Here is a 17904-nt window from a genome sequence, read left to right as displayed (position 1 = left end):
ACCCTGGTTTGTGTCTCGGAGAGGCTGTAGGATCCAAGTAAGTTCAGTAGAACTTCTGGTTTCAACTCTTTTTTTTTTTTTTTTTTACCATGTCATAGCTCAGTCGATTAAGGCAGCGTCTGGGATGCTCTCGGACGTAGGTTCTCCTACGTCCGAGAGCATATTATGTATTATATATAATGTATATATATATATATATATATATATATATATATATATATATATGTATTATATATATGTGTATATATATATTATAAATAATGTATATTATACATTATATATAATACATATATATACATTATATATATATATATATATATATACATTATATAATACATATATATAATGTATATACATTATATAATATATATATATACACTATATATATAATATATATACATTATATAATATATATATACATTATATATATAATATATATACATTATATATATAATATATATATAAACATATATATACATTATATATAATATATATATACATTATATATATAATATATATATATACATTATATATATAATATATATACATTATATATAATATATATACATTATATATAATATATATACATTATATATATAATATATATACATTATATATATAATATATATATATACATTATATATATAATATATATATATACATTATATATATAATATATATATATATATACATTATATATAATATATATACATTATATATAATATATATATACATTATATATAATACATATATATATACATTATATATAATACATATATATATATATAATTATATATAATACATATATATACATTATATATAATACATATATATATACATTATATATAATACATATATATATACATTATATATAATACATATATATACATTATATATAATACATATATATATACATTATATATAATACATATATATATACATTATATATAATGTGTGTATATCACGAAAATAAACACGTGATTAAGATATATATATATACATATATATATATGTATTATATATAATACATATATATATAATTATATATAATATATATATACATTATATATAATACATATATATATACACATTATATATAATACATATATATATATATACATTATATATATATATATATAATACATATATATATATATATATATATATATATATATATATATATATATAATATATATATACATTATATATAATACATATATATATATACATTATATATATACATTATATATAATACATATATATATACAATACATATATATATATATACATTATATATAATACATATATATATACATTATATATATACATTATATATAATACATATATATATATACAATACATATAATACATATATATATATATACATTATATATAATATATATATATATATATATCATAATGTATATATATAATACATATATATATATATATATATATATATATATATATATATATATACATTATGACAATGTCAGACCACGGAGGAAAATGAAACAGGAATTTCCTTAAGTACTTTCGTATATTAAATACATCTTCAGAAGGAATGATTTTACAGATCGAGTGATGGGTATAAGTAGGCAGGAAAGAGTGGTGAAGTGGGGTGAGGTACAATACTTGGACAACGCAGACGGCCCATTGGCCCATCAGATGCACCCAATTGGCCCATCCGATGTAGCCCAATGGCCCATCTGATACAGCAGACATACAAGCATAATACATAGGTAATTATAACATAAAGAGGTAAATATATACAATGAATTAGTGAGACAAATGTTTTTCAATGATCCTACTTAAATCGCCCTTTAGCTGATCTATTAGAAATGTATCTAAGTTATATAGACCACTGCTAATATTCAAATTACTTTCTTTAGTGATCTGTATCAAAGCAGATTCAATTATGTTTCTGTTATAGGTGCTTTTACAATTTGTTATTGAAGAAGCACTCTCCCAATCAATTTGGTGAGCTTTTTCTGACAAATGCACAAACAAAGCATTAGACAATTGGCCATGTCTTACAGAGTATTTATGTTGCGATATTCTACATTTTAAATCTTTAGATGTTTGCCCGACATAGAACTTATTACATTCCTTACAAGGTATTTTATAAATGACGCAATTATCACTACGAGGGCTGTTCCTAACTAATAGCTTACCAACAGTGTTTTCGTAGCTAAACATTACATCTATATTAAAAAGTTTCAAGGCCTTGACAATATTCTCAAACCCAGAGAAATATGGTAAATATAACACATTCTTTGGGCGAATCCTTTCACTGCATACATTATTATAATATGTACGACGTGCTTTGTTACGACAAACTTCCAAAAAATTCAGTGGGTAACAAAGCTTAAGACCAATCGAATCAATATTCTTAAATTCTTCGTCTAAGAATTCTGGACTCACAACTCGAAGAGCTCTTAGATACATTGAAGAAAAAATTGACTTTTTTACATTGTATCTATGCCCTGAAAAATAATGAACATAAGATAAATTGTTCGTAGGTTTTCTGTAAACACTAAACTTTAATGAAGAGTTTTCCCTATGAATAAGCACATCTAAGAATGGCAAACATTTATCAATTTCAGTCTCCATAGTAAATTTTATGGAGGTGACTTGGTCATTAAGTTTCGCTACAAATTCGTCTGTGTTTACATCTGAAGGCCAAATACTCAAGATATCATCAACATATCTAAACCAAGGAATGATTCCAGGAGTTATTTTTGAAACAAATTTCTTTTCGAAGAATTCCATGTACAGGTTTGAGAGCAATGGCGATAGAGGATTCCCCATTGCCATTCCAAAAGTCTGTAAATAATACTCATTATTAAAGGTAAATTTACATTCTTTAATGCACAACTTAACAAGACTGACAATAATATCAGCAGAAAGAGGTAAGTCATGGCTCATTAGTTCACGAGCAAGATAATCGAGAATATCATCGACCGGTACCTTTGTGAACAAGGAACAAACGTCAAAACTGATTAACTTTACATCAGGAGTGACAGGAACACTATTCAATTTGTTAACTAAATCAAGAGAATTTGTCAAATGAGAAGAGGAGATAGTTCCTAACAATGGAGACAAGATTCTGGTAAGCCATTTGGAGAGTTTGTAAGAAATGGATCCCACAGAACTGATGATAGGTCTCATGGGATTGTTAGGCTTATGCGTCTTGACAAGTCCATATAGATATGGTAATGAAGGTGATGAAGTAGTAAATTGATTAAGAAGATCTTTATGTTTACTTAACAACTTCCTCAAGCTACTATTGAAGAACTTGATGATGTCCTCAAGAGGATTTTTCCTAAGCTTAGTGTACGTTGAAGAATCTAGGAGGAGATCATTCATTTTCGAAATATATTCCTCCTTGTTTAAAATAACAATAGTGCTGGATTTATCAGCCTTTGTTATATGAATGGAAGGGTCGGCTCTTAACTCCTGTAAGCTTCGTCTGAATCTTTCGGGAAAATTGTTTGTTTGGGGCGTCAACATTGAACCATAAACAATACCTTTAACCAGGTTTAGGTTTTGTGAAGACAGAGAGTTATGTTTTTCAAGCTGTAACAATGAACTAGCAATTTTAACTGCAGAAGGTTGATTTGAAATGGCAAAAGACATACCATAACCCAAAGCAGTAACCACATTTTCACATATCGTTTTGGACGACAGATTCAACACGCTGTTTGGATTAGATTTCTTGTTCCAATCACTATTTTTAATCAGGCTTTCTAACTTGCGCTTAAGAATTTTCTGTAACTGATTAATTTTTCCGCGTAAGTCCCCATTGTTAGGAACTATCTCCTCTTCTCATTTGACAAATTCTCTTGATTTAGTTAACAAATTGAATAGTGTTCCTGTCACTCCTGATGTAAAGTTAATCAGTTTTGACGTTTGTTCCTTGTTCACAAAGGTACCGGTCGATGATATTCTCGATTATCTTGCTCGTGAACTAATGAGCCATGACTTACCTCTTTCTGCTGATATTATTGTCAGTCTTGTTAAGTTGTGCATTAAAGAATGTAAATTTACCTTTAATAATGAGTATTATTTACAGACTTTTGGAATGGCAATGGGGAATCCTCTATCGCCATTGCTCTCAAACCTGTACATGGAATTCTTCGAAAAGAAATTTGTTTAAAAAATAACTCCTGGAATCATTCCTTGGTTTAGATATGTTGATGATATCTTGTGTATTTGGCCTTCAGATGTAAACACAGACGAAATTTGTAGCCAAACTTAATGACCAAGTCACCTCCATAAAATTTACTATGGAGACTGAAATTGATAAATGCTTGCCATTCTTAGATGTGCTTATTCATAGGGAAAACTCTTCATTAAAGTTTAGTGTTTACAGAAAACCTACGAACAATTTATCTTATGTTCATTATTTTTCAGGGCATAGATACAATGTAAAAAAGTCAATTTTTTCTTCAATGTATCTAAGAGCTCTTCGAGTTGTGAGTCCAGAATTCTTAGACGAAGAATTTAAGAACATTGATTCGATTGGTCTTAAGCTTTGTTACCCACTGAATTTTTTGGAAGTTTGTCGTAACAAAGCACGTCGTACATATTATAATAATGTATGCAGTGAAAGGATTCGCCCAAAGAATGTGTTATGTTTACCATATTTCTCTGGGTTTGAGAATATTGTCAAGGCCTTGAAACTTTTTAATATAGATGTAATGTTTAGCTACGAAAACACTGTTGGTAAGCTATTAGTTAGGAACAGCCCTCGTAGTGATAATTGCGTCATTTATAAAATACCTTGTAAGAAATGTAATAAGTTCTATGTCGGGCAAACATCTAAAGATTTAAAATGTAGAATATCGCAACATAAATACTCTGTAAGACATGGTCAATTGTCTAATGCTTTGTTTGTGCATTTGTCAGAAAAAGCTCACCAAATTGATTGGGAGAGTGCTTCTTCAATAACAAACTGTAAAAGCACCTATAACAGAAACATAATTGAATCTGCTTTGATACAGATCACTAAAGAAAGTAATTTGAATACCAGTATTAGCAGTGGTCTATATAACTTAGATCCATTTCTAATAGATCAGCTAAAGGGCGATTTAAGTAGGATTATTGAAAAACATTTGTCTCACTAATTCATTGTATATATTTACCTCTTTATGTTATAATTACCTATGTACTGTATTATGCTTGTATGTCTGCTGTATCAGATGGGCCATTGGGCTACATCGGATGGGCCCAATTGGGTGCATCTGATGGGCCAATGGGCCGTCTGCGTTGTCCAAGTATTGTACCTCACCCCACTTCACCACTCTTTCCTGCCTACTTATACCCATCACTCGATCTGTAAAATCATTCCTTCTGAAGATGTATTTAATATACGAAAGTACTTAAGGAAATTCCTGTTTCATTTTCCTCCGTGGTCTGACATTGTCACATTCTTAATCACGTGTTTATTTTCGTGATATACACACATATACATTATATATAATACATATATATACATTATATATAATACATATATATACATTATATATAATATATAAACATATATAATATATATATATACACATTATGATAAATATATATATATATATATATATATAATATATATATATATATATATATATATAATATATATATATATATATATATACATATATGATATATATACATACATTATATATAATACATATATATATATACATTACATATAATACATATTATACATTATATATAATACATATACATTATATATAATACATATACATTATATATAATATATATATATATACATTATATATAATACTTATACACATTATATATAATGTATATATATATATACATTATATATAATGTATATATATATATATACATTATATATAATATATACATTATATATAATATATATACATTATATATAATATATAATTATATATATATATACATTATATATACACATATATATATACATTATATATAATACATATATACACATTAAATATAATACATATACATTATATATATATATATATATATATATATATATATATATATATACTATATAATTTATATATATATATTATATAAAATATATATATTATAATATATATATATTATATCATACATACATATATATATTATATATATAATATATATTATTTAGCATCCCCGCGGCTCGGTCGTCAACCAGGCCTCCTAAATATATAATATTCATAATGATTCACATTCGAATATATACAATATATATAACATATTATATATTTAATATATATATTATATTGTACGTATATATATATTTATATATATATATATATATAATATAATATATATTATATATAATGAATAGGATTTATATCCTGTTACAAAAAGCCACAAATACAAAATGTTTACTTTTTTTCTTTTTACTTTTTATTTTTTAATACATAAATCTCATATAAATATATACTATATAATGTGTGTGTGGGGGGTGTTATTGACTATGCAAGTAGCTTAGAAAGTGGGGCTGTAATACAGTGGTTTGTCTGTATATTCAAGACCTGTTTGTGTGTGTGTTTATACAGGCATTGTGTTAGTAGTATGTAATCGCCAGCATATAATGTATGTTAATACACAAATTAAATCTAAAGTGAACTAATAAAGAAGTTTTGGTTGTTAAGCAACTCTGGATGGATTAAAGTTATGATAGAAATGTGTGCTGTATGTATATACTGTATTATTTTGTGTGTGTGAGTTCTGAGTGGGTGAAATCTTCAATCAATTAAATTAGGTATTCTGCATATGCATCAGATATTTCAGTTAACAGAATTACATATCTAGCGTGAATATATAACTATTCATTTAATAATATATTTGGGACACTGAAAAGCATCCACTCAAAAGAAAAAATGAATACAAAAAAACTGTCCCTGAACATGTTACATAAGACATCTGAACTTTAATATAAAATTCTAATGTCAAGGTATTGTGAAAATAATTATTGTAGGGGTTTCTTATATTCATTCAAGAATATCAACTTGCCTATGTCCTTTGTTGACTGTTTACACAGCATTTAATGCAGTGACATTGCCAGGACAAGTTATTCCTGACTACCACACTGCCTAAAACCTCAATTTATTTTGTTTAACTTGAAAATAGTTTTCAAATGGGAGGTATTATGGTTATGACAAACTTGGATAATAGTTTCTCTAAGATTTTTAGAGACTTCATTTAAAAATTTTATAAATGGAATATGATTTTTTCTGTGCAATATTCAAAATAAATAAATTAGGCTTCTAAATACAATGTGCAATATTTCAAATAGATTTTATGGTCAAGAGGACAGGTTTTATAATTAAAATCTTAAATCGTATTTCTTTAAATACTTTAACTCTGCAGATATATATTTTCTGTACTTGAAATACAGAGATACAAAATGAATGCCTTTTCCCATTCTTGTAATGAATAAAATGTTTAGTGAAATGTATAAATCATAACCAAGAATTAATTTTGTACTTTGTTAAAGGTAATCTTGATACATATGATTAACTATTTTCAATTTAAATATTTTCTAGCTTTATCTTTGATGCACTGTTCTCTCTCTGAATTTAGGAAGGATCACATGTAGAATCTTTTCCGAGCACTTCATCCTGACTGAAGTTACTCTAGTGAAAGGTTTTACATGCTGGTTTAGCTATCACATTTATCAAACAGTTGCCATTAGCAGTGTGAAACAAACATGTTTGCTTTCATTTGTAACTCTACCTGAGAGCCAGCATATAACTGGAATAAAACATACTATCAATTTAGATAAATAACAAACCATTAAGATTTTATAAAACAATCTCTTAAAATTCAATCAACGCCGTTTGATTTTTGAAAAACCAAATTCTTAAATTATTCAACTGACACTCAAGTCTGAAAAAATCCAGAAAATTCATTAGGCAACATGCATGTCTGAGATCAATACATATAAAAATGGTCCTTTCAACCATATGCCCTCTATTTACACTGCCTATAGGACTTTATTTTTGCACTGAAAGTTTCCCTATTCTTCCCTTGCCCCAATGTGGCACAATATCCACTGAAAACTGTTCTCTAATATTTACCTAAAATACTTATAACAATTTACGTACATAATGATTTCCATGTTGTATTACAATTTACGTACATAATATTTTCCCATGTTGCATTAATAAAAAATAAACCTGAAATTCATGTACAAAGAATTTAAATGATTATGAGTAAGCTGTGACATCAAGCAACAAAACATGTATAAATGAGATCTTGCTTTATTTGTGTGCAGTTATGCTACACTTGGGAGATGTTATCACAGCCTTTGTAACTCAATAAAATTGCTACCAGTAGCCCTAGCCTCAAGTACTGTACTTTCAAGTTTTAGATGCAAGTTTTATATACAATATAACAGCGATGAACAGATGGGGCAACTACAATCTGATCAATCTAGCTTGACAAGTGTTACTGGTAAACTGCCAAATTATTAACTGTAAATCACAAAGCATTGAGAACCCTCAGGAACACCAAATACATCATTTTAAGGTATACAACTTTAGCTTCTTCACACTTGTGACTTACAGTAATATATCCAGTACCAAATAAACATGTTTTCCATTGCCTAACTTTTAGATTTTAATGTCAAAAGAATATTAGAGCACCATGCAGGATTTCCCTCATCAACATGGTGTCATAGCACCATAAAGTCTCTTACTGCATTGCACCAAGTCTTAGGAGCTGAAGATGAACTGTAGTAAAACATCATCAAACGACAGGTCATGGTGTGAGGGGTACATTTCAATGATGTGAATCCTGGATTATAATTATGCAGTAAACTTGGGCAAGGTAAGAATCTCACTATTTGGGGTCGTCTTTGCCTCTAGGCTTATTACTAGCACTTGGATCCATAGAGTGGCTGGGGGAAGACCGGGGAACCAAAAGAATACTGCCATCTGCCGACTGTTGCAATGAATATTCATGTGGAGAGTACGGGTTACCATCAGGATCTCGGAGGCTCTGGGGGGGAATACAAAAATAATTGCTATAGTATGAGGTTCTTAACACTATCGCACTCCGTTGCCTCCCCCTGTAGTCTCCTTTTTCTCGAGTCATCTCGGGTGACTAGGTCTCGAGTCACTTATTCAAATATTTGTTAAAAATATAAATTTTATCCAATCAATCTGGGAGTGGTTTCAAAACGATTGCCTTTAGATTGCACATAATTTGATACCAAAATGAAAGTCGTAACACAAAAATTGATGTTATCAAACTGAACGAATATATACATTAGTTTGCAGGTGTGCCAATTGGTGCTCGTTCACGGGTAACTTGGCCAACTTTAAGCTTTGCTGTGAGTCGTGCCAGGCTTTTAGACCTTTATATGCATATACCCCTGTAGAGAAATCTATTGCGAACACAATGATACCAAAACGAACTACGTAGCCCGAGAATTAAGGTGGGAAAACTGAAACGAGTACACACATTTCGGTGTCACCGCACGCTCGCTCAAACAGTCAGGAGCAGACTGTCTGTCATAGTCTGCGACGTGCCCGAACCGCGTGCGATAGTGTTAAGAACATGTAATTTAAAAACAGCAAATATGACATACCTGTACTGAATATAGGATAACAAAATTATTTATAACCATAAAGGGAATATGTATGAAAAAATGTAGTGCTTTTATGTAAATCATCAAAAGTATAAATACTGAAATATAGTTCTGTACTTTAAATGTAAGGTAAAAGGTAAATACAGGTAAAAGGAATATGAAATGTAAGGTGAAAAACAATGTCTTTATAATACTGGTTACTCTATATAGGTCAAACATCCAAAGACTTGATTTCTAATTTTGGAGCATAAATATTTTGTAAGATGTGGTCAAATATCCATTGCTTTATTTGTTCGTTTGCCAGAAAACTCATGCCAAATTGTTTTGAGATATTTCAATCACACATTGAATCACTTACTGTAAAACTATTTTTAATAGAAACATTATTAATTCATTTTAATACAAAGTGACATAACATGAATATTAGTACTGCAATGATTTATGCACTTTGGATCCATGTTTAATGGATCACTTAAAAAAAAAATCATCTTGATAAGACGATTAACCCTTAAACTGCACAAAACTGCATATTTAGTTTTGAGTGACACAAAAGTGTGCAACACTGCATATGCAGTTTTGGCCATTTGCCCGCGGATACATGGGGTTCACATCACCTTCCTCAGGGCTCTTGTAAACATACGCCATTTTAAAAAAAATCATAGGAAACATTCCTGGGTGTGAAAGTCTCAGTACTGAGTGAGCCACCAAGGCTGGTGCATGCAGCTTGAGCTCTCAGCATTGCTGTTCAGCTTGTGATCACAGCATCGCCTAAAAATGCCAAAAATACATGTAACTGGTATTATTTAGCGATGATAGTAGCACAGAAGATCCCCGACTGATATAAATGACCAGGAGTCTGATAATAGCAGGATTATTGTGATAATTTTCACTGTGCTGTGGGTGGAGTAAAGTTGAGGGTGGGAGGGCTGTAGTGTCGTCTGCCAAATTTGTGTGGCTACCTGTTGCTATCACCATACCAGCTTAGTGGTTCGCAACGGTGAACAAAACATGCAGATACTTATGTATAACGTTTGTATATAGTGAATAAAAACAAAAACAGTATGGTGGGAGAATGTGGGTGAGTCAGGTGAGGTGAGGTGAGGGAGCGGCGGCCAGTGGCTGGCTGCCTAATGTGTGGAGGCCACTCTTTGCTGTCGTTTGATTCACCATACCAACTTAGTGGATCGTTATGGTGAACACAAATGTAGATACTTATATATAATATGTATATATAGTGTAACAACACCAACAAGGAGTATTGGGAGAAGCCATTTTAGTGAGGGAGGTGGCAACATCTGCATGACTTGTCATGCTGGGTAAGGGTGGCCACTATGCTCTTTGGGCACTATACCAGCTTAGTTGAAAAGTTATGGTGAACAAAACATGTAGATACTTATATATAATGTGTGTGTATATATAGTGTAATAACACCACAAACAGTATACTTGAAGGAGGAATGTTAGTGCATTTGGCCTTGAACCACTGAGGGAGGGAGCATTAGTTGTGTGTGGCCACCTGTTACTGTCTGCTGTCACCATACGAGATTAGTGGTTCACTATGGTGAACACAAATGTAGACACTTATATATATAACGTGTATATATAGTGTAATAACAGCAAAAGAAGTGTTGGGAGAAGCCATTGTGGTGAGGAAGGTGGCATCATCTTCCTGACTTGTCATGCTGTGAAAGGGTGGCCACTATGCTCTTTATGCACTATGCCAGCTTAGATGAACAGTTATGGTGAACAAAACATACAGATGATTATATATAATGTCTGTATGTAGTGAATAAAAGCAAAAACAGTATGGTGGGAGGAGGATGCTGGCGAGTGAAGAGTTTTTGAGTGAGTGAGTGGTAGCAAGTGGCTGGCTGGCCACTCCTCGTTGCTGTCTGACTTACAATATCAACTTAGTGGTTCATTATGGTGAACAATACATGCAGATACTTATATATAACCTGTGTATATAATGTAATAACCACAAAAGGATTTATTTATTGTTTTATAAACATAATAATTGAATCAATGATATACACACCATAATTTTGAGCACAGCGATGATTCACACATTTTATTATATAAATATATCACACTACACACTATTGAATAATATTACTGCAAAATAACTAAGAAAAAATCAGAGACATTGAAATAATTAGGTAATTATATCTTTGTGGCAACTCCCGCCTGACAGCTGGAGTGAAGCAGAACTCTTCCAATGCTTGCTGAGTCAGCGCCTCTTTTTTGCCAGACTTCCCCGACCTATAGTGGCCAAAATATGCCACTTACGATATTTTTAATATTTTTCCCGTGATCAGGGAACACAAATTAACAGGTTTATAAGAACGAAAAGAAAAAATTGATTCTTTTTTATGCGTCTGTGGGTGTGAAAGGCCAATTAGCAGCTTGGAGGTTAATAGACAACTATCCCAATAGGGACATTACTTCCAGGAACTCGCATAACACACAAAAGAAAATGGTAAAAAACTGTAAACTGCAGAAAATGATCTAATGTTAATAAACTAATATTATAAAAACTGTGTTTCCACTATATGTCACCTGTCTTCCTATTTACAATACAGTATATACATGTACTGTATTGTTCATCATGTGTTAGTTTAATAATTTCTACACACATCACTCTGGTCACAGTCCTAAGGGTATGAGTTCGATTCTCAATCGAGGCAGAAACAAATGGGCAGAGTTTCTTTCACCTGATGACCCTATTTGCCTAGCAGTAAATGGATACCTTGGAGTTAGACAGCTGTTTAACTCCCAGGCTGCATTCTTGAGACATGTGTGTGTTAGAAAAAAATGTAGTAGGTATGATGGAGGAAAAGAGGTTGGGAGTCAGTCAATTAGGCAACCGACAGTTAGAAAGGCGGGGCCCAAGAGCTAACAACTCGATCCTGCAGGCACAAATCCTACACACACACACACTAAAATTAAAGTGGTACCTGTCGGCCCACCTTGGACCCTTATCAAGTCGTAACTGAATAAGAGTGGGAAGGGGAGAGGTGTTCACTATAAGGCAAGAGGGAAGGTGAGGTGACAGGAAATGGGGGGTAAAGCATGTAAACGGAGCTAACATCTGAATGCTGATACACAGGAGATTAGGTCAACCAGTCACATGAAGGCTACTGGAATCATCTTGTTCCTTACATGATTGTCACAGATTTATATAAATTTAATTACCAATAATAATAATAATAATAATATTGGAGAAACTTACTACAATGCCATAGTGCTTGAATGAGGGTGAAGGAAATGCCAAACATGTGTTAAATTAATTTAAAAAACTAATTTTCAGATGTTACCTACATCTTTTCTCAAGGTGCTGTATACAATGTGATATAGGTTACATCTGAAAATTTAGTTTTAATACACTTACATACTGGGTTTTTCCTTCAAGCACTATGGCATTATATTAAATTTTTCCATTATTATTATTGTTGTTATTGGTAATGATAAAATCTAGGGGGCAGGCTTCAGATGAGCTGAGGTAGGATGACAGCTCTTGCTTGCAGTTTCACTAAGTACTTCACCTAATAGCCCTATGTCTTGGATAAAAAAAATAAAGATACTGAAGAAGGCTTATTGGCCCAAACAAGACAGTTTCCTACGCAGAGGAACTACATAACCTAAAAGCAAGTAGAAAAAGGGGAAGACAGAAAATCAAAATAGAGAGATGAACCAATAAACCTTTATACAGTTCCTTTCATTATTATGTTAGCGCAGTTTTCATGCTATATCTCTTCACTTTTGCCCCTTCCCTTACCTTCCCATACTTACCAATAACATGCGTATATACGAACTGTGCCACCTTAATTTCTTTATAAGCATACATAAGTTTGTTCTAAACTACTGGAATGTCAGAAGCAGCTATATACAAACTAATGTAGTAATTTTTTTAGTTAACATACTTGGAAGATGTGGCGGTACAACAATGAGAATTTGTGCTTTATACGGGTCCGTTCGCCGTTTAAGTATTCAAATTCATTGTAAAGATCATTTTTGCGGGTCTGGATTGCCTTCACCTCATCTGCCAGATGCAGGATCTGGTCTAGTTTACGCTTACGACAATTTTGTGCAGCAACCTGGAAGGAAAATAGAACATGTTTTTAATTAAAGATAAACTTATGGCAGGCACATTTTGTTCAAAACATTCAAAAGCAATGGCTACAGACATACATATGCCCATTGTGTGTGTTTGTGTCCTTTTCCACTACCATCCCCACAGGATAGGTATGGGGTGCATAATAAATGAACTAAACTAATTAATCTTAAATCCTTTAGTCATGTATCATAATATTTGTATTGCTTACAAATACAATGTATTTTGTGAAATTCATACAGATGTTTGTGTTTCACAAAACATAAATAAAGGCAAAGGCAATTCTTTGACTAACTATTTTGATGTAAATGGTGTGTATCAAATTAGCAAGCACGGACAGGCTAAGCAAGCAGACAAAAAGTGAATTGAATTTCACTTCTGTTTTCTTCCATAATTAAGAACACTGTAAGGCAGCATTGTTAGACAACAGCAAGACTACACTGACTAAAAAAGGGCATGTTAAAATAACTGGGATTTGCAGCCTATTTTCACAACACCACACTGTTGATTATAAAATAGCTATAGCTTAACAAGCCCAGAGATTCTTAGAAATTTTGCCCCTATTTAAAGAATATGCAACCAAATAAATATGTAATGGTTTTTCATTTGTTGTGCTAGAGAATCACCACTCTTTTCTTAATAAAAATTCAAGTGTCTCCCATACTGATTTACGTGGTAATTGGTGTAATGATGAGTAACAAAATGTTATATTCCCCCCCCACTAAGGTCCAAATGTGTCTCCATATGATAAAAGTAAGAAACACTAATTTTTTTTAAATAAATGGGATGTAATGCAGTTCAAATTAGCTGAAAATACAGTATATAAACCTGCAAATACCAGGGGCCAGATTCATGAAGCAGTTACGCAAGTACTTACGAACATGTACATCTTTCCTCAAATTTTGATGGCTTTGGTTACATTTATTAAACAGTTTACAAGCATGAAAACTTGCCAATCAACTGTTGTTATTGTTATGATAAACAACCTCCTGGTGCTTCGGAGCTCATTAGCTGTTTAATAATTGTAAACAAAGCCGCCAAAGATTGAGAAAAGATGTACAGGTTCATAAGTGTTTGCGTAACTTCATGAATCTAGCCCGTCTTTCAAGTGTCTCAATTACTTATACAGTCTATGCTTTCTAACTAGTTTGGCAAATCAAAATGGCTGTGGTTATTAATACAAAAGCAGAGCCAAACTATCTTCACATGCTGCTCACACAGTGTGCAAGTAATGACTCAAACAGCAATTGGCATCCTTGCAAATACTGTATTGTAAGATTTGGCAACCGGAGAGTTATGAGAAAACCATTTTTGGGGAGAGGATGTTGAAAGTGAGATCTATATACTGTACATATTATTATAGTTATTTATACAGGTATTAGAAAAATACTCTTCGTATTACTTGATTACTGTAATTATTTATATTTCAATTATTGTCCAGTATTTGCAAGCCACTTTACTATCAAAATATGTACAAATTCATTATTAGTGCTAATGCAAAACAAACAATTTAGGTCAAACAAATATTATAGCAGCTCAAAAACTCAGATATAATCCACACAACCACACTCTATGCCAGGTAAGTCCACTACGGGCTCACCATAGCCCGTGCTACTTGGAACTTTTCGTTTCAAGTAGCCGAATCTAAAACAACAACAACACACTTCAACAGCTAATTAAAATGGGTAATTGTATTTTCATATCTATTCATACTGTACTGTATAGTACTTGCTAAAATCCATTAGATCCTTAAACATGATTCTATTCTTCCTTTCTAAATGAAAGGAAAACACTAAACAGAAAAAGAAAAAGCAAGGAAATACTGTACCTCTTAATTTTGTACATGTAAAGAATAACAATTGGCTAAATACTGCAATGTAATTATTAAAACTTCTCAAATTCACACCTTATTTTTGCCACGACGGCGAATATCTCGGATGAGAGAGAGCTGCGCCTCAGTCAAGTCATATTTAGAGATGCGCTCATTAAATTCATCCATAGGTAGATTGATGATATCTTCACAAGTAATTGGGAGGTTCATGTTCCGCGCGCGTTTCTCATCCCGGGTTAATGTTCGTTCATGCTCATTTTTCCGATCTGAAAAACAAATATTAAAATATAACCAAATAAAAAAAAATTATTTTTCCATTTTGCAGGTTAACACATTATGTATTTACTGTAATCAAAACTAGTACATACATAAATTTGTAACTGATTACACTATGTAAAAATATTTGTCCCTGAGTATTGTTATTTTCTAATTGCTTATTCCTTCAAAGTATAGAAAAATGACTATGATTCCCCTCAAACTTGACTTTGACCTTTGCTAGACAACTTAGTGAAGTTGGCCACAGGCATTGTCATCTCAATCATGACTAAGTCCAACCAACCCGCAATGACCCAATGCAGTGCCGGGGAGGACTCCTGACCCAACAGGCTTGACCACAAATATGGGGAAGGAACTAATCAGCTCCACCAAAGGCCACAGGAAACAGCCCAAGAGGTGACAAATCGTGGGACCAGAAGCTGGCAAAACAAGTAGACACCCCTCCCCCTACAATACCATAAAAGAGGCAAACTGTGAAATGGACAACTACAGGCTACACCTGCCAAACCCTGACCCGACCCTGAACCCTCAATGACTTTGGAGTCAGAATCAAGGACAGTAAGACCAAAAGCAGGGCAAACTATACCTGCAGGGAAAAGCAGATTAATATACCATGAATACCTATCATGAGCAAACCTTGCATACAAAGCAGCAGCTGCTTGTAAATTCTCCAATCGATAAGCAGAATCCATAAGCGCAAAAACCCAGTGAGTACAAACCTCACAAGACTCATGGTTGTAGGTGTCACTGACCCAACAAGCAGCATGGTGGGACAAAAAAAATAGGAATAACAAAAAATGTTATGAATAGGCCCTTAACAGGCCTATTCATAACAAATATGGCAGAAACCCCCCAGGGTTTGAAGGCAGTTAACTGAGGCTCTTTACCCCTAGTAGCCAGGCCTCTCAGGAGCGAACTCTTGAACACACCAGAAAAGGTACAGTGACTCCGACTGTGCAAGGAGTTGCATTAGTGGATACTCAAGTGAAGAAAACCACCCTAAGCTCACGCAGCCCAAAATTCAACAAGAGCCAAGCCCACACAAAAAGCCAGAACGAAAACGCGCACATACTAAAATACAGAATACCCAAGAGAGAAAACGACCCCGGCAGGACAAGGGAGTCCAAGTATGGCCAGCACTTGGCTTGAAGCAGAGGGGCTTGTCCATGATCTAACAGACCGGAACACTACAGGCAGCTCCACACTGCCTATAGTTACTTCATCAGCAACAGAACTGAGATGGGGAGTCAGCAGAGGGTTGGGGTGGTGGTAATCGGTACTAAAGAATTTCAAGCTAGCTTGAGTGAATCTCTAGTTCTATGTGAATCATTTATGGAGTCATCTGGCAGTTTCAACGATTTGTTTTCTGTGAACCCTCTAGTTGTCTGTAAAGTTCCACTGATTTTCTGGAAGCTTTTCCTGGTGTGGGTGGCAGATTGGCACCCACTCCCCGAGTCTCTCTGAGGGCGCTCAGGTTCAGGTCCTTGGTACGCCAAACAGAATTTCTGTGACTGATGTGACCTTTTTGTATGGAGCAATCTCAGCAAGATAATTTCAGCGAGCCATTGGGGGGAAGGGGGGGAAGCTCCCTCCAGAATAAAAATTGTTACAGTGTTACTGACACACAATACCATATGCAGTACATACATTATTCGAATTGGGGGTCATCCCCATATGATTTTAATTAATGAGCTTTGAGAGTATTGTGCTGTAATGGTTTGAGACTGCCTTTATAAACAAACTAAATTGTTTCATAGTCTATTTTATTAATAATCCTTAAAATTATACAGAAAGATGATATTCATTTCATTGACTATATAGTGTATTTTCTGCTATCAATCTATTCTAAAAAATATGTAATAGCTGCAACTGAGGCCTTCATAGAATTGATATTACATTACAGTACAGTACTTACTTCTTTGCTTGTCTCTTGCAGTAGGTCTCGTAAGTCCTGATGGACCTTCTGGGGACATATGATACGTGTGATTATGTTGGACGTGTTCCACTCCAGAGCCAGACACTTCTGAAAAGAAAACATTAGATTTTTTTTTTGAGAAAGCAATACTTTTAATATCTTATAAAGTTTCAA

The 17904-nt window shown here is 32.6% G+C and overlaps 1 protein-coding gene across 27 annotated transcripts in view; it reads right to left on the bottom strand.

Annotated features, from left to right (window-relative positions):
• Positions 1 to 6382: 6382 nt before the first annotated feature.
• cnc (NFE2 like bZIP transcription factor cap-n-collar) overlaps positions 6383 to 17904 on the bottom strand; it is a 649104-nt gene continuing 637582 nt past the window's right edge. For all 27 annotated transcript variants that reach the window (XM_069316304.1, XM_069316302.1, XM_069316309.1 and 24 more), the window contains 4 exons: positions 17731 to 17838; positions 15615 to 15805; positions 13518 to 13691; positions 6383 to 9003 (listed from right to left, as the gene is read on the bottom strand). In XM_069316304.1, the coding sequence (XP_069172405.1) occupies positions 8845 to 9003; positions 13518 to 13691; positions 15615 to 15805; positions 17731 to 17838 (632 nt within the window). In that variant the 3' untranslated portion in view covers positions 6383 to 8844. The remainder of the gene's footprint in view (positions 9004 to 13517; positions 13692 to 15614; positions 15806 to 17730; positions 17839 to 17904) is intronic.

The sequence above is a fragment of the Procambarus clarkii genome, chromosome 83, assembly GCF_040958095.1.
Source record: "Procambarus clarkii isolate CNS0578487 chromosome 83, FALCON_Pclarkii_2.0, whole genome shotgun sequence".
Classification (NCBI taxonomy): Eukaryota; Metazoa; Arthropoda; class Malacostraca; order Decapoda; family Cambaridae; genus Procambarus; species Procambarus clarkii.
This window is presented reverse-complemented; position numbering and strand designations above follow the sequence as displayed.